The sequence below is a fragment of the Polypterus senegalus genome, chromosome 7, assembly GCF_016835505.1.
Source record: "Polypterus senegalus isolate Bchr_013 chromosome 7, ASM1683550v1, whole genome shotgun sequence".
Taxonomy (NCBI): domain Eukaryota; kingdom Metazoa; phylum Chordata; class Cladistia; order Polypteriformes; family Polypteridae; genus Polypterus; species Polypterus senegalus.
This window is the reverse complement of record NC_053160.1, coordinates 48,293,975-48,321,487: the sequence shown is the minus strand read 5'-3', so window position 1 is coordinate 48,321,487 and position 27,513 is coordinate 48,293,975. Positions and strand designations below refer to the sequence as shown.

The 27,513-nt window shown below is 38.6% G+C and overlaps 1 protein-coding gene across 7 annotated transcripts in view; it reads left to right on the top strand.

Annotated features, from left to right (window-relative positions):
• Window positions 1-27,513, top strand: part of kank1a (KN motif and ankyrin repeat domains 1a) — a 202,941-nt gene that overhangs the window by 101,043 nt on the left and 74,385 nt on the right. For 6 of the 7 annotated variants that reach the window (XM_039758591.1, XM_039758590.1, XM_039758588.1 and 3 more), the window contains one exon: window positions 12,013-12,135. The exons of the other annotated variant lie outside the window; for it this stretch is intronic. In XM_039758591.1, coding sequence (XP_039614525.1) covers window positions 12,099-12,135 — 37 coding nt within the window. In that variant the 5' untranslated portion in view covers window positions 12,013-12,098. The remainder of the gene's footprint in view (window positions 1-12,012; window positions 12,136-27,513) is intronic. 7 annotated transcript variants of the gene reach the window in all.

Sequence of the window (27,513 nt, the reverse complement as noted above, 5' to 3'; positions counted from 1 at the left end):
ATGTAGTTTTAATTGAGATAAATGTGATAGATAGAAAATTTTAAGTTAAATAATTGAGTGCTTTGTGCATATGGAGCTGGAGTATATTATGTGCATGGCTGCCTTCCACTCCTTTTCTGAAATGTTAAGTAAATGTTCCTTTTCCCATTGTGCCCAAGGATCTTTGAAAGAAAGGAACTTTAAAATGTTTTTATAAATTGTGGAGAATGCTATCTGAGTCATCAAGACTGATCAGTACTACTTCTGGAATAGAAATAGGTGGAAGGTGAGGAAAATTGGGCCGGTTCAGTTTAGCAAAGTTTCTAGCTTGAAAGTAGTACAAAAATTGTGTTGAAACTTAATTTCTCGGATGATGCAAAAACATTATCATCTTTATCATTAACATTATCAAAAAATATACAGGTCCATCTAAATAAATTAGAATATCATCGAAAATGTAATTTATTTCAGTAATTCAATTTAAAAAGTGAAACTCATTTATTATACAGATTCATTACACACGGAGTGATATATTTCAAGCATTTATTTTTTTTCATTTTGCTGATTATGACCTACAGGTAATGAAAACTCAAAATTCAGTATCTCAGAAAATTAGAATGTTACATAAGACTAATAAAAAAATGATTTTCAATACAGAAATTTGGCCTATTGAAAATTATATCCATGTATACACTCAATACTTTGCTGGGGCTCCTTTAGCATGAATTACTGCATCAATGTAGCATGGCATAGAGGTGATCAGCCTGTGGCACTACTGAGGTGTTATGGAAGCCCAGGATGCTTTAACAGTGGCCTTCAGCTAATTTACATTGTTGGGTCTGGTGTCTCTCATCTTCCTCTTGCTAGATTCTCTATGGGGTGTAGGTCAGGCGAGCATGCTGGCCAGTCAAGCACAGTGACACCTTGGTCAGTAAACCAGGTTTTGGTACTTTTGGTAGTGTGAGAAGGTGCCAGCAATCAGCAAAATGAAAAGAAATAAACGCTGCATCACTCAGTGTGTAATGAATTTTATAAATTGAGTTTCACTTTTTGTATGTATGTATGAGTACATATATGTTTATATGTATGTATGTATAAGTCAGATCGTTTAACTCTTTCAAATCTATTTTGCATTGCTTCTCCGTGATCATAAATAAACCTGACCGAATTGTGGTTTCTTTGAAATTAAACTTGTAGTAGCTTTAATTGTTGCGGGACCACAGATTCTCATAGCGTATTTTCCTGAATCGTGTAAATCTACTTTTTGAGCATTGAATGATGCAAATGCGAACAGATTATTGTTGATTTGGATATTTTGCCATCCAAACCGGTCTTACCCATTGGTGTAGTGTTTGTGGATTTCACTTTCACCAAATAACAAATCTTTTATTTCTCGCAGATACACCTCTTCACGAAACCCTACTTTTTCCTGACGGCAACAACTGTGTACATATATTCGATCTCTTTTCGCCATTCTGTTATTTCACCGAGTAATAATTTCCATTTGTTAGCGCTAATGTGATCTTTACTATCAGTTTTTTGAGTCTTCCGAATTTTAGTACCTTAATAATCTCTAATCTGCTCTGCATGTGTATCGCACCAACGTTTTTGAAACTCTTTACGATGTTCTACTTTTTCTTCTACGGTTTGTCTTTTATCTCCGCCCTCGCTTGGACCTTTTAAGTTTTTCAGTTAATCCCCTTGGCACAAAGCTTTGTCTCACAGGACTTGAAATTATCACTCTGAAAATGTTTCGTCTTGTCTCATCCTGTCCTAAGATTTTTTTTATATAATATATATATATATTATAATGACAGTAATCACCCGCCTGCTGTGGAAGTTACGTTCCAGACCCACCCGTGATAGGTGAAAATCCACGATCTAGAAAGACCACTTTTTTTTTTTTTAGTTTAAGTCTCAAAATACTCACCCCACACGCTTTAAACACATGTAAACTTATTAAAATTCACTTTGTAAACACATATGATATGTGGATGTCGGGCTAAGGATATGAGTAACATCTCTCTATTATAAAACATTTTAACTTCATGCAAGACAAGGCAGTGAGACAGGATACGAGCTGCTGTACAGGCTTTTAAATGATTGACACGCAGAGCGACAGGCTGAAAAACAAGCAGCACAGAGCTAGCACAAAGTCCTTAGCGTGCATTCAGCTCCCCCCTTCCCAACATGAAGTGGCAGTAGCGTAGCCACGCGTTTGAGCGAAGCGATCGTGACCAGATCCGAGCACTTCTCCTTAGCGTGTGTTCATGTATGTATGTATATATGATATGATGATGGCACCCAGGTAGTCTATGTAGGCATGAGGATGGGTATTTATTAAGTTAAATTAAACTGTATAAAGGAGAGTAAACACAATACAACAAGTAGAACAAAATAACAAAAGCTATGCTACTCCTGTGGCATACCTAGGCGAAACCAAATTAAACTTCTCCTTCCTACCTCCTGAACCTATCTTTATCCAGTCCACTGGCCTCCTGTTCTTTCTCACCAGGTATGCGCTTGCTTCAGAACCTCTTTCCTCTCCAAGTCCACAGCTTGGGTGCCACTTCTGCATACCAGGAACCACTTCAAAGTCACCTGTTTTCCCAGAGAGAGAGATTATATTTTCCATGAATAGCTATGAAACCCTAGGCAAAATAATGCTGCTTCTGACTACTCATGGCCTAGGGTGTGGCTCCCCCCACATAATTCAACTCCAGGCAGAACTTTTGTCAGTGTGGCATCTTGGCCAGGTAAGGGCATCCCATGATGAATCTTGATGTTTTAGACATTCCTGAGTTTAAAAGTACCATTTTTGAAATTGTCTGTCTGTGTTTATTGGGTCAATGAGATTTTGTACACCTGCTTTATATTAAAAATAAGGAATCTTATCAACTTTTGGGCCACTTCCGGCAACTGGAAGTGGTATTTTAACTGAATACTTTCACAAATTTTCAAGAACACTATGGTTATAATTACAGATAGATGATTTCTATTTTGTATAGATATTTATAATGATAAAAAGCAAACAGATGTGAAATTTGAGAAAAATTAGTTGTATTTTTTTTTAAACAACCATTTGAATTTTTTGTATCATGGAAATAATAAATGTGTACACCATATTAAACTATTTTCAATATAACACATTCTTACAATAACTATTTATTTTAATTTATACATCATCAGTTTAACAATATTGTGTAAACATTGAACATGTCATGTAAATATAAAGTTGTAAAGGGAACAATCAGCTGCTATGTCCCCATTGTGTTCCCGGTAACATTTAATTTTATATAATTTTTTATTTCTGCTATCATTATCATAATTAAATCCAGCTAAATGCAGTTTTACCTATAGCAACAAATATTGTATAATACTAACACTTTTACTATCGTTTTTAGGTTGACTAGAACTCTTTTTATTTTCACTCTAGGTAATGAATGCATATGTAATCATGAAAACATTCCACCACCGTTTTCGATGTCCCAAAGTGCAAAAATATCATTTTAATGTAAACTTTGATTATAAATAGAAATAAATGATTGTGTATCAATATTATCAATTAGTTATGATGAGAAACAAAGACATGATATTTAAGAAATATTGTGCAACTGGAAGTGGTTCTAATGACCTTTTCCTCTATCTCAGTATTTGAGAAAATTGATTTTTTTTTTTTATTGGTTGGTCTCCTCTGGATGTCAAGCATGGATGCTTGAAGCAACCTCTCCCTCAACAGTCTTATGTATTTTTTTCACATTTATTTTGAACTACATTTTAACAGTTCTACTATGGTATAAAGCACTTAATGCCTCTTAAAAAAACACTGCCCCCTAATATTTCAATGCTTGATCTGGCCAATCATGAGTGAAACTAGAGAAGCAGGAATTTTTATTCACAAAGCAATTCTCATGTGGGCTTCGAGGTAGTTTCTTTCTCAAAAGGGCATTTTACAGTAGTAAGAAACATAATTAAACTACATATAAAATACCTAACATTAGGGATGCAACGATACCACTTTTTTGGAAAACGAGTACTTGCATTTAAGTACTCTCCGATACCGAGTACTCAATAAAAACATGATTTAAATTTACAGGTAACAGCTTTAGTCATATAATTTAACAAAAAAAACAAGGGACTAGTTTGGAATTAACATTTATTCAAAATGAAAAGCATGTTGTATGCAACATATTACAGAATAAATAATTATAAAAAAAATTTAAACAGTGACAGTGCAACTCAAGTATTTTTTTCAGTTTGTTGTAAACTCTGCCGCATTAATAAACATCTTTGCTATTTAGTGCACAATATTTGAATAAACTAACAACATCCACCAACATAGAACTGTGGCAGTCAGTACAACTGAGGTAGGTATTAACATCAACTCTAAGACAACTCACTTAATGGAGCCTATTTAGAAAAAGTGAGTGGCAGGTTTTTTTTAAGAAAAGTAGCTTTTCTGCATTATCAGCAGTCAGCCTGTTTCTGTTTTCATCTATAATGTGTGACACTGAGCTAAAAAGCCTTTCACTTTCCACACTGCTACATGGGGCTGAGAGGTATTTCTGGGCCATTTTAGCCAAAGTGGGGAACCTGATTTTGTTGACACCCCAGTACTTCAGAGGACTGTCTTCACGATGGCTTGGGGCCTCTCTGGGGTATGTGTCGAGCAGCGGCTGTGCTGCCTGGGGCTGCTCCTTCGCGATTTCTTCAAATGCAGTGTCCAGACTGCTGCTAGTGCTGGCCTGGGCCTTGAACAGTTTAGCAGGAGGTTCTGCAGCTTCTGCCCGACTCCCCTCTGCCTCAGCTCTGGACATCACCTGCAGCTCCTGCTTCAGGTGCAGCTTGGCCTCCGGAGCAGTGTTGTTGGAGAAGAAGCGATCTTTATACCTGAACAAAATTCATGAATGTATTAATATGTGGAAAAATAGGACTGATTTTTAGTTTCCCCTAAACCACTGTCGCAAATGCCAGCCATTTGGCTTTCTGGTAGTAATAAGGGAAATATATTTTTGTAACTAAAATACACAAATACAAATGTATGCAATATCTATAATATGAAGTATAATATAATATTTCAGATGCAAATTAATCTTACATTTAGTACTGTAGTTTATCATTGAATACCTATCGCACACAGACTTTACCTTGGGTCAAGTATGGTGAAGATGAAGTACAGTGGGTTGGTCTCGACGTCACTGAAGCGCTTCTTGACAGCTGCCAGTAAGATTGCTTTCATTGTCTTGACGCTGTGGTCCTCGTCTGTTTCTCTGTTTAGAAGTCTCACTAGCACAGTCACAGCTGGGATGACATTAGAGGCTAGTGCGTCGTAGCTGCTCACTTTTTTAGTTAGTTCCTCAAAGGGGACGAGGATGGCAACAGTCTTCTCCATAAGAGCCTATTGGTGAGCGGTGAGATAGTAAGGGAGTTCATGCTCAGACACATACACCCCCAGCACTCGCTTTTGCTCAATGAGGGACTGGAGCATGTAATACGTACTGTTCCAGCGCGTCTATGTCCTGCTGCAGTCTCTTTATTGGCTGGTTGAGCTGTCCCTGAATGTCCTCGAGGCGGGAGTAGGCTAAGGCGGAATGTTTAAAATGCCCAACTAATATATTTTCCTCCCCACTGCTATAGCATCAGCTATGCTCCTCTGTGCTAATAAGCCCTCGTTAACAGCCAGTTGGAGCGTGTGCGCGACACACGGCAGACTTGGGAGCCCTGTGTCATTCATGGCTTTAATCATGTTTTTGGCATTGTCACGAAGCACAACATGTACTGATGTTTTAGGTATACCCCATGTCTGGAGCATTTCCTCAAACACATGCGCTATAGCCTGGCTGGTGTGCGAGCTGCGAATTGTTTCGCATGTAGTATGGCTCGTTGCGACGTGAAACTCTCGTCTATCCACTGGGAGGTTAAGGCTAATTAGCGACATGGGGCTAACACTGCTTGTCCAAATATCCGTGGTGAAACTAAACGCAGAGGAGGCTTGCAGTAGGCTGTGGATATGTTTTTTTCACAGAGTCGTGTAGTTTAGGCAGCTCCGTGTCAGTCATGTAGCGGGGCTTGGGACATCATATCTGGGCTCCAGAACATGGAGGAGACGCAGGAATCCCACATTTTCTACCTCCGAGAGTGGCTGGTCACTCAATGCAATGTACTCGATAATTGCCTGTGTTATTTTCACAACACATGGATTGTCTCTGGACATTTTCTCTCGTCTTGCAAGAGTTTGCTGCAGCGTGGGTTGTGTTGGTTTAGAAGTGTGGGTAAACTCTTTGTACTCGTCGTCGTGTTGGGATTTTAGGTGCTTGATTAAATTACTTGTGTTAAATGCGCTACCTTTTGAGCCTCCTCTGGACAATTTCGCTGATCACAATTTGCAGTCCTCCTTTGTTTTGTCGTCTTCATTCACTTTGAAATAGTTCCACACGGCTGACATGTCTCGCCTCGCCTTCTCCCCGCTCTGAGCTGCAGCCCGGGCCTGGGGGCGGGCACTCGGCACCTGTGATTAACCCCTTACACGCCGCTCAAACATAGACATTTCTCAGACCGGTATCGGGGGACTTTTAACGAGTACGAGTACTTTAGAAAATGTGGTATCGAGGCCGATACCATATACCGGTATCGGTGCATCCCTACCTAACATGGATGAGAACAAATTTTAACTGGTATTTCCACAGCAGAAATACATCATACGATGTTGCATTTCTTAGAATAGAACATTTCAGTTATAGGTCTCTGCTTGATTGTGAATGCAATCATGAAACAATCTTTTTGGGGAAACTTAAGTTATCTAGAGGTGTCTGACAAATCACGCAATGTACTGTATATGGAGGGCAGTTGCTGATAATGGGTTCAAATACGCCATATGCTGTGTAGCTTTGCTCTGCAATTTTCTTAGTAGATTAGACTTTAAATCCAAAGTTTGCTCGAGCGATTTCCTCCTTTTAACTTACTGTGTTAAACATGCCCTGATCTTATAAGTCATCTTTGATTCAAAGCATCAATCAAATAATAACATATGGTAATGTCAATGACAAATACACTATATGGAGGAAAGTATTGGGACGCCTGACCATTACACCAACAGGGACTTTAATGACATTGCATTCAAATACATGGACTTTAATATGGAGTTGGTTCCCCCTTTGCACCTATAACAGCTTCCACTCTTCTTGGAAGGCTTTCCACAAGAGTTTGGAGTATTTCTGTGGGCATTTGTACCCTTTCATTCTGTAGAACATTTACTAGGCCAGGCTGTGATGTTGGATGGGAAGGCCTGGCTCATAGTCTCTGTTTCAGTTCATCCCTATGGTGCTCGATGGGGTTGAGAACAGGGCTCATCCTCAGCTGTTGTACAATAGACTGTTAACCTCGATTTCTAATTATTTGAGCGTCAATTAACCTCTACTAGCAGTTGTTTTCATTTTGCATATTTGTTTCAATAACCAGTGTTACTTTAGTTCATAGTTTCAGAACAAACTGAAAAAGTACTTTGTCTCCAGTTGCAGTGTCTGGTCATGTACTGTAGGTCCTGCAGTCTTGCAGTTTTCGTCTTGGCTGACATCTATATTGTCTGGCTGCCTTTTTTCCATGATTTACAGGTTGCTCCAGTCAGGGCTAGACAATGTATAAAAGGTATGGATTAATAATTGTTTCCTAAGGTTTATTATGTTTTAATAAATGAATAAAATCCTGTTTGTTGCTAGGCTTGCAAAAAATTGTCTCTCAAAACCATAAAAGGAAACATACTTCAAACTAGTTGAAACATGAATTAACAGCTTTTTAAGAGTTTCCTTTCTTTATATCCTCTTAAATCATAAATCATTGCTAAAAGAAAGCATTTGAGAAGTAAACCTCTAAGCAGAATTCAATTATTCTTAATGTGTTGCTTCTAAAGTTTTTATTCTGATTCATATTCATATATATATTTTATATAGTGTAATTTGCCTATTTATACAGTATGTATATATACTATGCAGCAGGATTCTTAAGCACTTCAGAATGTTTTAATATATATATTGCACAAACTAATAGAAATGCAGACATTCAGATATTCCATGTCTTTGAACTGGACATTTCTCAAAGAAATATTTGCACAAAGGAACTGCTGCTGCTGCTACTGTCTACTACATCTACTACTACTACTACTACTAATAGTAAGTAATAAAATTGCTAATATTATTAATTGTAAAAAGAAAAATAAAACTTTTTGAAAATATCAAATTTTAATTATAGCAGATTTGCACTGTTCTTGTGAACAGCTTTAACTCATTTACTCTGTTTTTACTCTGTTTTGGAATGTGCTATGAGCAAGATCCTTGAAAATACCCTCTGCTTATTTCTACATTTAGGATGTCTGCTGGTGACAACCTAAATTTGGAGAGGATATCAGGAGTGTGTTTAGTCAGCAGCAGCCAGGCATACTTTGAATTTATTTTAGTCTTGATGCTGGAATGGTCTCAACATTTAACTTTACCTGTTGATAATCTTGTTATTAGTTTAATGAAACACAGTTATAAGTTAACTATTTGTATTTACTTGGTAATCTTTAAATGACTTGGCAATGCATAGGTATGAAACTATTCAGAAGTCGTTATTCAGTTTGTAGGTAATCGTGGTAAAAATATTTTGTATTATAGTAGACTGAATCTGTGCACCTTGATTCTAAACTACATATAATTCTGCATTTCCTAAATCTAGATACATTGCAATAAATGTTTGGCAGTGTGCACAGTAGTTCCACTAGGACTGGTTCCTTTATCAAATTTTTCTGTTCTGACTTATCCAAGGACATATTTTTCCTGTGGAACCAATGTACATGATCTTATACTTTAGTGGATCAAATATCCAAGCAGATTTTATCCAGCTCACAAAGCATATACATATTAATTATATTGATTACTAGCAAAATACCCGCGCTTCGCAGCGGCGAAGTACTGCCTTAAAATTTTTATTAAGAAGAAAATTAAACCTTTTTAAACTGAGGGAAAATACACCAATAATTATTTGTTAAGGATCTCTTTGTATACCACATTGTGAGTTCGGCCCTCCGGTTGTAATATGACCAAGCTGTGTGCTGAGCTTACTCTTGAGCATGCAACGTACAGTTGGCCATATGAACAGTAATCTTGTTTCAAATCTCACAGGTTGGATTGCTGCTGTCATAATTGGTTTGAGTTTCATGGTTTGTTTCAATTACAACAGTAGGACTTGTGTTGAAGAGACATTCAGCATCTGTCAAACGTAAGCATACAACCGGTTTCATTGATAACTTCGCATCCAGCTTTTGAGAGTTTAAACATTCATAAACATCAAAGTGTCCACTACTGAAATCGTCACCTGTCAATCTAAGATGTTTAAGAGGCATTGGCAGTTGTCGAAAGGTGTCAAATATTTGGCGATTTCTGTACACTTGAAAGTGACAACCGAAAAATTCAGCGGCAGCCATCAAGTCACATGCAGATGCATAGGTGAAGGGCTTAAGCATTTCACTCTTATAGTGCTCCTGTGTAGTATAATTATCTCCTGTACCGCCATCAGTCCACACCTTGAACCTGTCCCAGTCATTCAATACATAAGACACAATGTTCCTCCGGATATCAAGAGTGAGCCTGATATGGCCGTGCAATATGTAACACAGAGAATGGAAAAGGTAGGTGCCATCTCCGGGCATGGAAACCACTTGGTAAATGACAGTTCTTTGATCGATGGTGATCACCTCAATAGACATGTTAATGGGGGTATGGTTGGAATGATAAAGGAAATGGGTACCTGAACAATGTAAAGTAAGTCTAAAATACCTACACAATAACTATAATCGTAATAAATGAACAATAAAACAGTGGAGAAGCCGTGGATTAAATAAAAAGGCTGTAGTTATCAGTAGGGATACGTGAATCCTGTGGCGAAGCAAGGAAGGGAATGTAGAGACTGGAGCGACGGACGGCCTTATGTAGGCAGGCAGCCAACAACGTGGGAGGCGTTGGGATGGGGGACCCAATGCCGCCTCACATGGTGACTGAGCTGCAGGCTATGGACGTATATATGTACGTAAGTAGGATTCAGTTAGCATTGGGAACCCACGTACCAAATTTCTTAAAGATGGGCCCATAAGTAACAAAGACCGTTGAAAAGTTCAATATGGCGGCTGACAGTGGCATCATACCACCGAAATAAGTACGTACATTGGTTTCGGTTAGCGCAGGGAAGCTGCCTACCAAATTTCGTGAAGATGGGGCCATAAATAAGACAGTTCAACATGGTGGACAATGTCGACCGTTATGACCCTCATGCGTAGAATTTCGAAATGAAACCTGCTTAACTTCTGTAAGTAATCTGTAAGGAATGAGCCTGCCAAATTTCAGCCTTCTATCTATACGGGAAGTTGGAGAATAAGTGACATTGGAAACTTCAATATGACGGCCAGCAGTGGCATCATACCACTGAAATAAGTACGTACATCGGTTTTGGTTAGCGCAGGGAAGCCACCTACCAAATTTCATGAAGATGGGGCCATAAATAAAGTTCAACATGGTGAACGTTGTCAACTGTTATAACCGTTACGCATAGAATTTCGAAATGAAAGCTGTAAGGAATGAGCCTGCCAAATTTCAGCCTTCTACCTACACGGGAAGTTGGAGAATTAGTATTGAGTGAGTCAGTGAGGGCTTTGCCTTTTATTAGTATAGATCAAATAATACAAGTGGAGAAACAGGACAAAAAACAACAAATACTTCAATAGCCCGATTGCTTCATTCTACTAAAAATTGTTTGCATGGTCTCTTAACCTTTCTAATGTTTTCATTTTTTGGCAGTTAACTGACGAAGTAAGCTGTTTGTTTAGAGTGTTTTGATGTATTACAATCTCTATAATGCACCTAAAATGCAGTACATTTCAAAAGTAAGGGAATAGCTCAGGTTTGAGTCAATATTGGCCACATTTTTTCGGTAACTGACTACACAGGGAGGGGTAGTTTCCTGTATTCACAGCAACAAACATCACCACCTTAAGTTTAGTTGCCAGGAACATTTGAGAACCATAAGGCATTTTACATTCATGGAATCTTTGTTTTCAGGAATCAATGAGTTGCTGTATGATGCAGGCCCTGAACTACTTGTGGTTACTATCCACTTTTAGTGTGTTGTATTCATGTCGCACAACAGGAGCTATAACCTTTATGGAAGATATGTGCAAACTTGAATGGATGGAAAAAGCATGAAAGAAGAAGCCCCCTCACCCACTACCAAGTCATGGCTTCAAAGCGATAGCATATTCACAGGAGAGATTCTTGCTTCAATGCAGTGTATGGCATGATGCACCTGTGATGCGGCTATGAAGAATGGTTCAGTGCAAAGTGCAGTGTGACATCTTTACCAATAACTCTCCAATTCCAAAATATTAACAGATTTTTAAGATGGCGCCATGTGCTTATGGTCAACCAATCGGAACAAATGAGAGTTGTTGTGTTAGTGTACTATCCTGGTAAATATCTGTTAAATTAGAAGTTATTGTATCGCAATGTTATATATTGTACATGTATATAGCATATTTGTTATGAATTAAATGGAACTGCATTCAACATTTCTTTTCAATCAATTTCTTTATTTTTGTGTAAGACCAAATTTAAACTGAAGCCATGTAATTTATTGGTGTATTTTTAAAACATTTCAGTAAAACATTTCAGTTTTGTATGTTTCCATTTAAATGCATTGATATTTTTCTTCTAGCATTTTTTCTTGCGACCTAATTTATTTTTATATAAATGTACTGTATTTCCCATATTTGAAACACTAACATTATGTATATACTATTTTCAAGTATGCTATTATGCAGTTTTTAAAAACTAGAAGTTAATTGGCAAGAAGTGTTAATTTTAGGACAACTCCAAAAAAGTTCAAGTAGAAGTTTTCTTTAAATTCTAAAATGTAGTGATCAAAACAATCTTTTCTTTTACTCGTATTCCAAAAATCCCTGAAGTATTCTTTGTAAACATTTTTGTTTATTTTTCCCCCCACTTTTTCTAGGCTGCATGATAGACTGGACTTGATGCATGGCATTTGCATGAATCCATTAAATGTCTTTGTGGATTAATGAGTGAACTGGTGCAAACATGGCTCACACTGCACAGATTAATGGTGGTGTTTCAGGTAATTTATGTCTTCTGTTTTATGTTGTTTCATTTGTATTGGAAGTGTTGTGTGTTAACCTCTCTCTGTAAAATCATTGAATTTTGAAAGGTATTAACTTCTATGTCTATTCCTTTTTTTAATTACATAGCCTGTGCAAAAAGACCAGTATTGCACATTACATAAGACTGGTGAACTTTCCAGTAGATACATGTAATATATCCTTAAATTAAGAACTGTTACATTATGGATGAATATGAACAATATTATTGCGAACTCACCCACTAAAAGCTCATAAAATATTTCTTACATCATATAAAAATGTACATCATACTGAAACGTTTTGCAAGACAATGTTTGCCTTGGAAACTGAGAAAGAAAATTGTTTCCTTAGAAAATTGATTCTGTTTGCAACTTGTTTACTCAAATTGACTTTTATTATTTTATTTTTTAAAATTGTGCATGGCTTTGTTACTTATATTTATTGTTTTCTCTGTGTATCTGAGGGATTGCTTTGTGCATATTATGATAATCTTGACTGTCGTACATCTGTTTGAAACGGCTCTCATTTTGAATTCTCCATATAAAATGATTAAACTTTAACTGCTATTAGCCATCTTTGCTAAGAAAAATAGTCCTGAAGCATGTAGCAAGACTTTTTTTCTTTAGCATGAGTATGATTATTTGGATACAATAGGTTAAAATCTATAATTTGGAAACATGTAGCAAAAGTTATTCCTTGAATAATGTTTAAGGGGGGAAGAGCTCTGGGAGGGAGGTATGGTTTTACATAAGGTGAGTAATGGATTAATACACTGTTTCCTTTATTGAGCTGTTGTAACGTTTAACCACCTGGGGCCTCATGTATAACGCCGTGCGTAGAACTCGCACTATAACATGGCGTAAGCACAAAGCCGAAATGTGCTTACGCAGAAAAATCCAGATGCAGGAATCTGTGCGTACTCCAACTTCCACGTTCTTCCAATACATAAATCCCGATCAGCGTGAAAAATAATTCTCGTGCACGCACTTTATGTAATGCCCCAACCCCTCCCAGAATTACGGTTCTTTGAATATGCAAATCAATATAAATCGCCCTTAAGCTCAGCTTTCTGTGAAAAGACAATGGGAAAAGCACGGGAGAAAATATAATAATTTCAGCAAATACTAATGGGAGACAAAGGAAAAACATACTATTTGTTCAAATAAACCGTGGTATAATCAACAAAAGGAAGTTGATTGAGTGACATAGCGTGTTGCAGAAACTTGAAAGCTCACGTTCACAAAATTGCACAGTGCTGGAAATAAAAAAGACGTCGCATATCAAAGTCGCCGTGAAAAGGCGAGTTGTAGCCCACTGTCTGAGTGTCATATGAAAGCTTATTAGGGTACAGATAAAAAAAGGCACACAGTGAGGAAAAAGCACGAAATGTCAACTTCAATCTCGACATTTCCACTTTAATCACGTAGTTTATTTTCTCATTAAAGTAGAACATCATAAACTTCATCTTAAAATCGTTTAATTAACCAGTTTCTCAAATCACATTGTAATTAAAGTAGCACGTTAAATGCTTTGTTTTGTATTTGATCTTCTATGTGCTGTATGTGTGTGTGTGTGTGTGTGTGTGAGAATCACTACTTGCTTCTTAAACTGGCTCTCTTCCTCCAACTGGACACAGAATCCATTACATTCGTGATATTACAGCTCTCTGAATAACTAAAATACTGAGATGTATAAGTGATATCATTTTTATGATGATAGGAGTTAATGCACGTTATTAAACATGGGTTTCACTTCGATGAAATAATTTATTGCAGCAGTACTCGGGGGCGGCTCTAGGCTTGTGGTGGCACTGGGCAGAGGAAGAATCGGTGGCTCCTTCGCCCGCCAATGTCAATATGTTATGTTATGCACGGTGGATGGCCACGTCTGTTGCAGACACTGCATAGCCTCGTGCTCATGACACAAGCATTTAACTTTTGCCGAAATTTGTCGCTGCGTTTTTAGCTGTGTTGTCGTTTTCTCTTTCTGTTTTATATTCAATATATATTGGCGTATATTGTGCATTTAAAGTTGTTGAGATGAAACTGTTTCTGAACAGCGAGGTCTGTACAGGAAAGGCTTTAAAACGTTTTGCAGTGGCTGAGACAGCGTGTCCTTGAAGCTGTATACCGATAATTCTCTTTCCCAATCAGCTGCTGCTGTGATTCACACTCAGATACAGTGATCTAAATACTCAGAGTGGTGCAGTGAGAGTAATATGGAAAAAGATGATCCGCTGTGGCAACTCCTAACGGGAGTTGCTGAAAGAAGAAGAAGAAGAAGAAGAAAGAGTAACAACGCTAAAGTAGTTATGGTATTTGGAATGCTATGGCTATTCCCTGGACCATTATATTGTTACAAGTTAATTACAATCCGATGCATTACAATAATCAACAATATGCGGTTAGTTTCAGTGTGCAGTATTTATAAAGCTGCGTCAGGAAAATAAAGAGTAACCACACAGGAACAGTAGCACTGCTTTGACGCTGGGTGCCGCCAGTCTGCAAAACAAGGTATGAGGTACCGTGGAAAAGTGCGTAGCTTTACGCCAAGTGTAGGTTTTATACATCGCGATTTGAACGTGGAAAAGTTCTTACGCAACATTTCTGTGCGTACACACCGTTTATACATGAGGCCCCTGGTGACTTGATGATGATGATTTTTATGAAAGTCTGCTATCTGGGAATGAGAACAAAATAGTAAGGTAGGAAGCATTCCATGAAGTTAAAGTACAATCTTTAGAATGTTAAGGATATTTAAATCTTAATTGGAAAAACTGATTTTTTTTTCTGTTTGTGATTTTGATGTATACTATTTGGGTGGCACAATGGGTAGAACTGCTATATCACAGGTCATGTGTCTTGGGTTTGAATTCCATGCTTTACTTGGTGGAGTTGGCATGTACTTCATGTTCCAGTTTCAGACTGTTTTGTGTACTCCTTTTTCCTCCCTGATATTTGCTGGTTAGGTGAATTGGTGTTTTAAAACTGAGCCCGTGTTGTGTATGTGAGAGAGCAGGCCTTTTGATGACCTGGTGCCTTGTTCATGCCTGTGCGATGCCTTCTGCCAAGTGCTGCTCAAATAGGCTTCACTACTTCCATAACAAAGAACTGGATTAAATAGGTATGCTTATATTCTGGGACTTTATTAATTTATTAATTGTTAAAGTTGTCATTATTATTAAGAAATCAAATAAACTTAATGGCATTTAGGGACGTAATGTGCTTCTGAAACACACTTTTTAGTGTACTAAGTGTTTTAAAGAAAAAGTGGGTGCAGGTTAAAGCTGAAAAAAAACATTTTTTTAAAGTTAAAGAAAGAGAAGAGACTTGAAGGGAAGATTAGTGTTAAATTTTTAACAGTCCTGGTCTCTTAATCTTAGTAACATGAATTTTCATCCTGCTGAGGCTTTATAGTTTTACCACATGCTTTAAAGTTTATTCTGAACCATCTGCAACAGAGCCAAGTTCTTTTGCACAAACATTCTTAGGTGCAGGCTCACTATTTTTGGATCTAGATCCAGTCTTTCCTTTTTTAAGTTTGGTTGATCTGCATCCAGCCTGGGCGTGCTTATGAGGATTTTTTCCATATGCATTATGCAAGTACAAGATGCATTTGTTTGCTGTGAGACTGTCAATTTCTAGAACACGAAGCTGCTTGCCAGTTGCATTCCTGAGGATTTTTTTTTTCAGTTTATTGGGCACATTTTTTGTGCCTGACTGGAGGAGCACAACACTTTACTAGTTTTCTGAGAGTAGTATCACTCCTTGCCCCAAGGCCATACTGTTTCAAATGCCATGTGACTAATTAATGGTGGATCTGAAATATTATTTTTGAAAAGGTTGAAATGAATTATTTTGAGTAATCTTTGTAGCCTTCTAATGCAAAATTATGACTTACTGTCTAGATCATTTAACATGCCCAACATCTTGCATGTTATTTATGGAATAATAGTACGTGAGGATATTGGACAAGCTAAATGCCCGGTGTTCCCTCAAGGTTTTCAAATAATGGAACTGTTTTTATATATTTATAGGTTATATGGTAGTTCCTGATAACAGCAAGAGGTGTATTGTGCACATGATGCCACTGGGTAATAAGGGGAATTGTGGACCAAGAAATTGCATTGGTGAAGTGGCAATCAGTATGGTATAACTAGTTGATCCTATTGAAATATTGTTATTAAAGAACTGCTTTGCATGTCTCAGAATTCTGTTTTAAGCAGTCATTAACTGCAGTTGTTTGCTTTTGTTGAGTGAATGGCAAAAATTTCACTTATTACAAATAGTGGGACTGATTTAATAAGGTCAGAATCAGAATGCGACTCTTTCTTACACTTGCCTCTATAGGTTGTGGGTTCAGTTTCCACTGCTGACACTGTGTGACCATGAGCAAGTTACTTCTACTGTCTGTGCTTAAATTGGAAAAACAAAATAAATACAAATAATTGTATCACAAGTGTTTTAAGTCACCTAGGATAAAAGGCGTTGGCTGAATAATAGATGACAGATATAAAATTACTTAATAGCTTTTGCTTTTATAGCACACAATACAGTCATTTTTATTACAAACATTGTGGGACAGGTTTATCTCTTTGTAATGATCAAAATAGGATGAAATTAACAAAACCAGAATTAAAGGTGATGTTGAAAAGCAAAATACTGTATAAAAGTATGAATGCTGGGACAACTGAATCACTGATTTGTATTAACTGTTTTCATAATGGCATGCACCCAAATATGTTTCTCATATACAATATAAATGTTGGATTAAAATACTGACTACCTCTGAGCCTACAGTACTTTGAATCAATAGATCACTCTATACCAAGTAATGTTTTGAAAAGTGTGTTTCCATAGCATATTTTTTTAAGTGTAAAATCCACAAAAGTGCTTAAGTCAGTACAGGAGTACTTTTTTTTTTTTTTTGGTAGAAACTGATTTACAGTATTTTTGGACTATATTCTCAATAAAATTAACAATACTAGCATTTGGAAACATATAAAATGTTATTTGTCATTTTGTTTTCCATAATGTAAAAAAGAAAGTCTTTTCAGGTTTTTGGAGGGGCGGGGGAGTAGCAGAGTGGTAGCTTATCAAATTACAGAATTAGTTCTCTCTCTGTTGCCTTTTTACAGATCAGTACTTGCCAATGTTAAACATTTTTTGTTTCCAGACTTGGATTTAAACTAAATTTAATGAGAAGTGAAGCAAAATTACACCTTTTATTGGCTAACTAAAAAGATTACAATTTGCAAGCTTTTAAGGCAGCTTAGGCCCCTTCTTCAGGCAAGATGTAATGATTTTTTTAATTTGCCATAGACTGTATGAAATCAGCAGTGACACATTTTTGGAGACACTTATGATACCTATCCTTCGTACTTTCTTGCCTTATCTGTAAAATATTATACATCTACCACACTAGCCTTATCCATTTCAGAAACCCTGGGAAGCATTTGGTAGTGTTAAGAATTTAAATCTAGGCAGGATATTTACAGCCAACAAAATATTCAGCAGAAGTGTGTCAAACATTACTGGGGCTCCTTTATAGTAACAGCAAATATGCCTGCATAATTCCTCATTGTGACTAACTGCCAAGTCAGAAGTTTTCTTTCCTTTTAGTCTTCTTTTTTTAGCAATTCTGATGTGTGTTCAGACCATAGTGTGTTTTGTGTGTATTTGTTTTGTGTAATCTATACTAATAAAAGGCAAAGCCTTGACTGACTGACTTACTCACTCACTCATCACTAATTCTCCAACTTCCCGTGTAGGTAGAAAGCTGAAATTTGGCAGGCTCATTTCTTACAGCTTACTTACAAAAGTTAGGCAGGTTTCATTTCGAAATTCTATGTGTAATGGTCATAATTGGAACCTAATTATGTACATATATATGGCCATAGCCTGTAGCTCGGTCGCCGTGTGAGGCGGAGTTGCATCCCTCATCGTCACGCCTCCCACGTAATTGAGTGCCTGCCCATATAAGGCCGTCTGTCGCCAGTAATCCAATAGACATGCTGCCGCTAAATATTCGTGGGTGAAAGACTGTGCTTATGCAAACGAAGATGAGATGGTCAGGGATAGACTAGTGTTCGGCACAAACTCAGCGAAAGTGCGAGAGAAGCATTTAAGTGCCGGGGTCTTAGCTAACATTAAATAAAGCCGTGGACATCGCAAGATCGCACGAGATAGCACAAGCACAGCTGAGAACCTTCGATGCATGTACTCTGAGCGGCTTACGTGAACTGACTGTGAATGCAGTACTCAGAGAACAAGCAAGAGCTCCAAAGAGCGCTGAACAAAAAATGCATTACACAATTGAGAAGGCAGCAAAAGAATATGAAGCGAGTGACGCATACAAGCATATTCATAAGTGCAGCTACTGTGGAAACAAAGCATGGTGTAAACCGTAAGTTTTAAGTTTATAGACACGAATACGATATTCGCGAGATACAAGTTTAATGAGAAGACGTGGGGTATAAACGAGACTTTGGATCACGAGTTAAAATTGCTGGTGAAGGACTGTGCTTATGCAAATGAATAGAAAGCAAATGTTACATTATTTTTATGATGTTTCTTTTTCTTTTTCATAACTTCTTTAACACACTTCTTCTCCGCTGCGAAGCGCGGGTATTTTGCTAGTCTATACTAATAAAAGGCAAAGCTCTCACTGACTGACTGACTGACTGACTCATTCATCACTAATTCTCCAACTTCCCGTGTAGGTAGAAGGCTGAAATTTGGCTTGCTCATTCCTTACAGCTTACTTACAAAAGTTAAGCAGGTTTCATTTAGAAATTCTATGCGTAACAGTCATAGCGGTCGACAACGTCCGCCATGTTAAACTTTCTTATTTATGGCCCCATCTTCACGAAATTTGGTAGGCGGCTTCCCTGCGCTAACCGAAACGATGTACGTACTTATTTTTGTGGTATGACGCTACTGTCGGCCTCCATATTGAACTTTCCAATGGTCTTTGTTACCTATGGGCTCATCTTCAAGAATTTTGGTACGTGGGTTCCCAACGCTAACTGAATCCTACTTATGTACATATATACGTCCATAGCCTGCAGCTCGGTTGCCGTGTGAGGTGGCATTGGGTCCCCCATCCCCACGTCTCCCACGTTGTTGGCTGCCTGCCTATATAAGGCCGTCCGTCGCTCCAGTCTCTTCATTCCCTTCCTTGCTTCACCACGGTATACACGTCTCTGCTGATAACTGCAGCCTTTCTTTTTAGTTCACGGCTTCTCCAATATAGTTATTGTATTGGTATTTTAGACTTCGTTTACATTGTTCAGGTACCCATTTCCTTTATCGTTCCAACAGTACCCCAATTAGCATGTCTATCAAGGTGATCACCATCGATCAAAGAACTGTCACTTACTCGGTGGTTTCCATGCCCGGAGATGACGCCTGCCTTTTCCATTCTCTGTGTTGCATATTGCACGGCCATATCAGGCTCACTCTTGATATCCGGAGGAACATTGTGTCTTATGTATTGAATGACTGGGACAGGTTCAAGGTGTGGACTGATGATGGTACAGGAGATAATTATACTACACAGGAGCACTAGAAGAGTGAAATGCCTAAGCCTTTCACCTATGGCTCTGCATGTGGATTGATGGCTGCCGCTGAATTGTTCGGTTGTCGCTTTCAAGTGTACCGAAATGGCCAAATATTTTACACCTTTGGACGACTGCCAATTGCTCTTAAACATCTTAGATTCACAGGTGACGATTTGAGTAGTGGACACTTTGATGTTTATGAATGTTTAAACTCTCAAAAGCTGGATCCAAAGTTATCGATGAAACCATTTGTTTGCTTACAACGCTTGACAGATGCCAAATGTCATTTCAACACAACAAGTCCTGCAAATACTAACGTAATTGAAACAAACCATGAAACTCAAACCGATTATGACAGCAGCAATCAAAGCTGGGAGATTTGAGGCAAGATTGTTTTTCACATGGCCAACTGTACGTTGCATGCTCAAGAGTAAGCTCAGCGCACAGCTTGGTCATATTACAACCGGAGGGCCGAACTCGCAATGTGGCATACAAAGAGATCCTTAACAAATAATTATTGGTATATTTTCCCTCTGTTTTAAAAAGGTTTACTTTTCTTCTTAATAAAAATGTTAAGGCAGTACTTCGCCACTGCAAAGCGCTGGTATTTTGCTAGTTTAAGATACATTGCTGCCAAACAAATAAATAAACCTATCATGTGTAGTTATTGTGGTGGAAATAAAATTTAAATAGCATCACTTTAGACATCTGCCCCTGATTGTGCAGAATACTTGGGGGCAATCCATACTTTAGAATATTGTTAAACTAGCAGAATACCCGCGCTTCGCAGTGGAGAAGTAGTGTGTTAAAAGAAGTTATGAAATAGAAAAGGAAAAAATGTAAAAATAACGTAACATGATTGTTAATGTAATTATTTTGTCGTTGATATGAGTGTTCTTATATCTATCTATATAATATAATATAGCAAAATACCCGCGCTTGGCAGCGGAGAAGTAAAAAGAAAAGGAAACATTTTAATAATAACGTAACATGATTGACAATGTAATTGTTTTGTCATTGTCATGAGTGTTGCTGGCATATATATTTTTATATATATATATATATATATATATACATATACACAGTGGTGTGAAACTATTTGCCACTTCCTGATTTCTTATTCTTTTGCATGTTTGTCATACAAAATGTTTCTGATCATCAAACACATTTAACCATTAGTCAAATATAACACAAGTAAACACAAAATGCAGTTTTTAAATGATGGTTTTTATTATTTAGGGAGAAAAAATTCAAACCTACATGGCCCTGTGTGAAAAAGTAATTGCCCCTTGTTAAAAATAACCTAACTGTGGTGTATCACACCTGAGTTCAATTTCCGTAGCCACCCCATGCCTGATTACTGCCACACCTGTTTCAATCAAGAAATCACTTAAATAGGAGCTGCCTGACACAGAGAAGTAGACCAAAAGCACCTCAAAAGCTAGACATCATGCCAAGATCCAAAGAAATTCAGGAACAAATGAGAACAGAAGTAATTGACATCTATCAGTCTGGTAAAGGTATAAAGCCATTTCTAAAGCTTTGGGACTCCAGAGAACCACAGTGAGAGCCATTATCCACAAATGTCAAAAACATGGAACAGTGGTGAATCTTCCCAGGAGTGGCTGGCTGACCAAAATTACCCCAAGAGCGCTGAGACGACTCATCTGAGAGGTCACAAAAGACCCCAGGACAACGTCTAAAGAACTGCAGGCCTCACTTGCCTCAATTAAGGTCAGTGTTCACGACTCCACCATAAGAAAGAGACTGGGCAAAAACGGCCTGCATGGCAGATTTCCAAGACGCAAACCACTGTTAAGCAAAAAGAACATTAGGGCTTGTCTAAATTTTGCTAAGAAACATCTCAATGATTGCCAAGACTTTTGGGAAAATACCTTGTGGACTGATGAGACAAAAGTTGAACTTTTTGGAAGGCAAATGTCCAGTTACATCTGGCGTAAAAGGAACACAGCATTTCCAAAAAAGAACATCATACCAACAGTAAAATATGGTGGTGGTAGTGTGATGGTCTGGGGTTGTTTTGCTGCTTCAGGACCTGGAAGGCTTGCTGTGATAGATGGAACCATGAATTCTACTGTCTACCAAAAATCCTGAAGGAGAATGTCCGGCCATCTGTTCGTCAACTCAAGCTGAAGCGATCTTGGGTGCTGCAACAGGACAATGACCCAAAACACACCAGCAAATCCACCTCTGAATGGCTGAAGAAAAACAAAATGAAGACTTTGGAGTGGCCTAGTCAAAGTCCTGACCTGAATCCAATTGAGATTGAGATTCTTTGGATCTTGGCATGATGTCTAGCTTTTGAGGTGCTTTTGGTCTACTTCTCTGTGTCAGGCAGCTCCTATTTAAGTGATTTCTTGATTGAAACAGGTGTGGCAGTAATCAGGCATGGGGTGGCTACGGAAATTGAACTCAGGTGTGATACACCACAGTTAGGTTATTTTTAACAAGGGGCAATTACTTTTTCACACAGGGCCATGTAGGTTTGGATTTTTTTTCTCCCTAAATAATAAAAACCAACCCCTTATCATTCGGGGTCATTTTTGCTAAATCGCTTGTAATTCGACCTCTCCAAATTAGAATCATTGCTGTTATTGAACTATCTGGAGTATAAACACATGTTTGGTCTCTTTGTAAAGGTAACATTCTCTAGTTTCACCCTTAGTAGTCATAATCACTGTAGGTGTGACTGATCAAAAGTTATGCACATTAGAACTCACAAAAAAAACAAATTTTTTGTTCTCGCCTAAGTTTTTTTATGAAAATAAAGGAAAATAAAGCTGCAGTAGGTAGGTGGGGACAGAAACACACTATGTACCAACAGAATAACTTGTTGACTACTCAAATTTCAAATTTGAAAAGAATACCTGTAAAATGACATTTTTACACCAGTTTTTATGTGGGCATGCCCAGGGGCTTTTTAGAGGGACCATTATCCACATTTTGGAACATATGGAAAAAGTGTAATAACTTTTGAATGCTTCAACCCACATATATCAATGAGGGCTCTACTGAAAGCTTACACCTAAAGGAATCTATATCTACACACAGTGTCACTCTATTAGTTATGGAAATTTATGTTCCATAATAAAAACAATAAAAAATACACATTTCTATGTAAAAATAGTCAATACAAGTTATGGGCCAAAAATATATTTATATTTTTTATTTTTTACTTTTTTTTTTATAAAATGCACACAAACTATATATATTTCTTTTACAAACTGTTACAACACAGCTCAGCGTTTTCCATGTGCCACTTGATGGCAGCAATCACTAGCAAGCAGAAAGCACAAGGGCGTGGCACGCCGCTCTCCCATTATACCTCCTTGCCGGTTGAATACTTTTGCAACGCTGCATACATGCATCTATTATTTAATCGAGCGTTTATTTACGTTTAAACTTCTACTTTTATTCATATTTAAAATGCGAAAAAACTTGGCGAAATCACAATAAACAACCATGCACCAACTCTGCAGACTGGCACAAATGCCACCTTCACGCAGCCCCGATCGTTTTTTTTACAAGTTAGTATAGCAAGTTACATATCAAAATGCTCGGCTGCTCATTGGCTGTAAGTTTTGAGTGTCAGTCACAGTGTCCAATCAAACTGGTAGATTCTACCAGCGTTCAGAGCTATACGTCACCCTGCAAGCTTTCTGTGACACTGGTTGGCTATACGAGGTGCCAGTCAACCCCAGACCCGTCGTAATTGGCCAACTTAGGTGTCTTTCGAAGCTAACACTTCCGTGTTTCATGCGGTAGCATGGTTATCGCCGACAGAAAGAAATTACGTCTAATATGAGCAATATAAGTGAAAAAAATTACTTAGGTGATCTCAAGTTATGAAACGTTTTCTGGAGTTTTTGTCCCTTTGAGAATATATCGTGTGTTTTGGACCTAAATCGTTTTACTGGATTATATTCGCTGGAGCCTTACGGACACAATGGGATCAATACTGCTCAGAAATATTGATGTTTGACTTGCAAGGGGGCTTCAAAGGTAGGCACAGTCAACTCTTAAAAGTATGTACTTCTCTGTAAAAAAGGCTTTAGTGTCAGTGCTGTGGTTGTTGTGTGTCAAAATGGTTTATATCATCGGAAAGACGAGACTTTGAAGTTTCATTTGATGGGTAGGGTGTCGAGATGCATGGCAGATGGGCATGTACACATTACTGTAACGTTTTTGAACCGCTGTTATGTCCCGGGACCGGTACGTGTGTGCGTTAAGAGGTTTTTAAAAACTGCATTTTGTGTTTACTTGTGTTATATTTGACTAATAGTTAAATGTGTTTGATGATCAGAAACATTTTGTGTGACAAACATGCAAAAGAATAAGAAATCAGGAAAGGGCAAATAGTTTTTCACACCACGGTGTATGTATGTGTGTATATATATATGTATGTATGTATGTATGTATGTATGTATATGTATGTATATATGTATGTATGTGTGTATTATATACTAATAAAAGGCAAAGCCCTCACTCACTGACTCACTCACTCACTCACTCACTCACTCATCACTAATTCTCCAACTTCCCGTGTAGGTAAAAGGCTGAAATTTGGCAGGTTCATTCCTTACAGCTTCCTTACAAAAGTTGGGCAGGTTGTATATCGAAATTCTACGCGTAATGGCCATAACTGAAAGCTGTTTTTCTCCATTTACTGTAATGGAGATGATCTTGAACGCCGTGGGGGCGGAGTTTCGTGTGACATCATCACGCCTCCCACGTAATCACGCAGTACATAGAAAACCAGGAAGACCTCCAAAAAGCGCTGAAGAAAACATGTATTATATAATTGAGAAGGCAGCGAAACAATAAAAAGCGAGCGAAAGTGACATATACAACCATATTCATGAGCTCTGCTACTTCGGAAACAAAGCACGATGTAAACCTACACTTTAAATTAAGTTCATAGACAGGCTTCCGCTGGCGTTTGTAATTTAGTGCCTGCCCATATGAGGCCGTCCGTCAGCGCAATCCAATAGCAAACTCCCACTAAATATTCACGGGTGAAGGACTGTGCTTATGGAGAGGAAGATGAGATGGTCAGGGTGGTGTTTGACACAAACTCAGCGAAACTGCGAGAGAAAGGACTAAGGTAACATTAAATACAGCCATGGACATAGCACGAGATGGCACCAGCACAGCTGGGAACCTTCGATGCATGTACACCGAAAGCGCTCACGGAATTGACGAGTGCACAGATAAAAAGCAACAGTTCCAAAGAGCGCTGAACAAAAACCAAATTACACAATTGAAAAGGCAGCAAAAAATATGAAGCGTCTGATACATACAAGCATATTCATAAATCCAGCTAATGCGGAAACAAAGCACACGGTGGAAAAAGTCAATGTCCCGCTAAAGGTAGACAGTGTAAAAAAAACCCGTGCATGCAGTGTGTCAGGTCTCAGATAAAGAAGAAGACGAGCTGTTTATTGATGCAGTAAGAAACGAATCGATGAATGAAACCTATCATCTTTACAACGATTGACAAACACGGAATGTAACTTGAACACAACACATCCTACAAATACTAACCTGATTGAAAGAAATAATGATGATCAAATCCTTGATGACAGCAACACTCAGTAACACTCACAAAACAAATACTGTATATTGACAGTCATGTTACGTTATTTTTAAAATGTTCCCTTTTCTTTTTCTAGCATTTTTAACACACTACCTTTCCGCTGCGATACGCGGGTATATATATATATACTGTATATATATACTGTATATTCTGGCTCTTCGAACGAGTGTGGGGATTTCTCAACATCTGACCCCTGAGTTCAGTCAAGCCTTTGGCCGACTGTTTGAGGAAGTCCGAGCTTTCCTCCTCACTGCCTACGGCTTGGCCGGTCGCCGATGGAAACGCCACCGCCGGGTAAGCGCTGTGGCATCAGGGCTCGCCCGAGCTTCCCGGATCCTCTCTAGGAACAACTCTCCAGGCTCCCAACATGAGGTAATGTTGCCGAATGCCATTTGCCCTCGGACGCCCGATGTACCTCCCTGCCTCGCTCCGCCACCGCCGCCGGGGTGAACTTTAACAACCTACGCCGATCATGACAATATCAACCGCCACGGCTGGTACGTCTCTGTTGACGTCCTCCCAGCCGGTTCGTTTCGCGCTGATAAATGCCAGATCGGTCGTGAACAAAACTTTCATCCTGAAAGACTTTTTTCTTTCTAATGGCCTGGATTTTTTATGTACCGCTGAAACCTGGTTTTACCGGCGAGACGCTCCCACTCACTGAAGTTTTGCCTCCGGATGTTCCTTTATCAACACGCCGAGAGCGCAGCGCTGGCGGTGGCTTATTGACCTTATTTAAATCTGATTTTATTTGCAACCGCCCTTCCTTTCCCCTTTCATTTTCCCCTTCAACTTTTGAGCTCAGTATGTTTGAACTAGTCTGCTCACCACCGCTGCTGTGCACACTCATTTATCGCCTCCAAAATACAATAAGAACTTTTTAGATGAATTTGCAGCTTTCCTGGCTGATATTACCTGCAGATATGATCGCTTCCTTTGTTTGGGTGATTTTAATGTCCATGTCTGCTGTCCCCTTAATCCTCTAGCAAAAGACTTTCTGGACATTATTGACTCCTTTGGTCTCTCTCAACTAGTGAACAGACCAACACATGGACAGGTTCACACACTGGACCTGGTTCTTTCTCGGTCTCAGAATCAGTGACTTGGACATTCTACCTCCCAGCTTTTCTGATCACTCGCCTGTTCTGTTTAATCTGGATTTGGTCTCTGTTGAGCATGGTAAATCCACCACCACCGTCCCTCCCGTGTCATTCCCCCCTCTGCTGCTGAAGATTTTACAGCTGCTTTTTCACCAATCTCCACATCATGTGAATCCACGGATGCTGATGTTTTATTGCAAACTTTCCACACTTCCTGCTGTTCTGTGATGGATGTCGTAGCCCCACTCAAACGGAGACAATCCAAAGTCAAGCATGACCCATGGCTAAATGAACAAACTCGCTCCATCAGGCAAAACTGTAGGCGGCTAGAACGTAAATGGAGGAAAGATGGTCTCACTGTTACCTTCGACTGCATGAGAGACGCGTGGTCCCAATACCAGAGAGCGTCAGAGGTGCAAGGAACCGTTTTTCGCTGACATCATCTCAAAAACTCTGGCAATCAACGTGTCTTATACAAAACACTAAATGCTGTCCTCTCTCCAGCCGTAACTGTTTCTCTGCTGCCTCCACTGCTCTTTGTAATCAGATCCTCACGTTTTTCTGGATAAGGTCACGAACATTAGATCCCAGATCTCCATTTCTTCTTCTGGCTCTGTTGATTTAGCCGCTCCTGCGCACGGTTCCCTCACCAGCTTTGAACCTATTTCGCTCCCCATCTGGAAAAAATCGTTGCCTCAATGAAGCCTTCGGGCTCTCCGGACGATGTGGTGCCGTCCAGACTGCTGAAAGATGTGTTTCCTGTGATTCGATATGATGTCCTAAAGATCATAACTAGTAGTCTATCCTCGGCTATAGTTCCTCATGCTTTCAAACACGCAGTTGTACATCCAATTGTGAAAAAACCTGATCTTGACCCTGCCATTCTTTCCAATCTTCGTCCAATCTCCAAGCTACCTTTCTTGTCAAAAATACTAGAAAAGTAGTTTATGAGCAATTAACTCATCACCTACAGGACCATCAGGTAATGGATCTTTTTCAGTCAGGCTTTAGGCCCCAACACAGCACAGAAACCGCGCATTTACGTGTCCTAAATGACGCCCTTTTGGCATTGGACTCA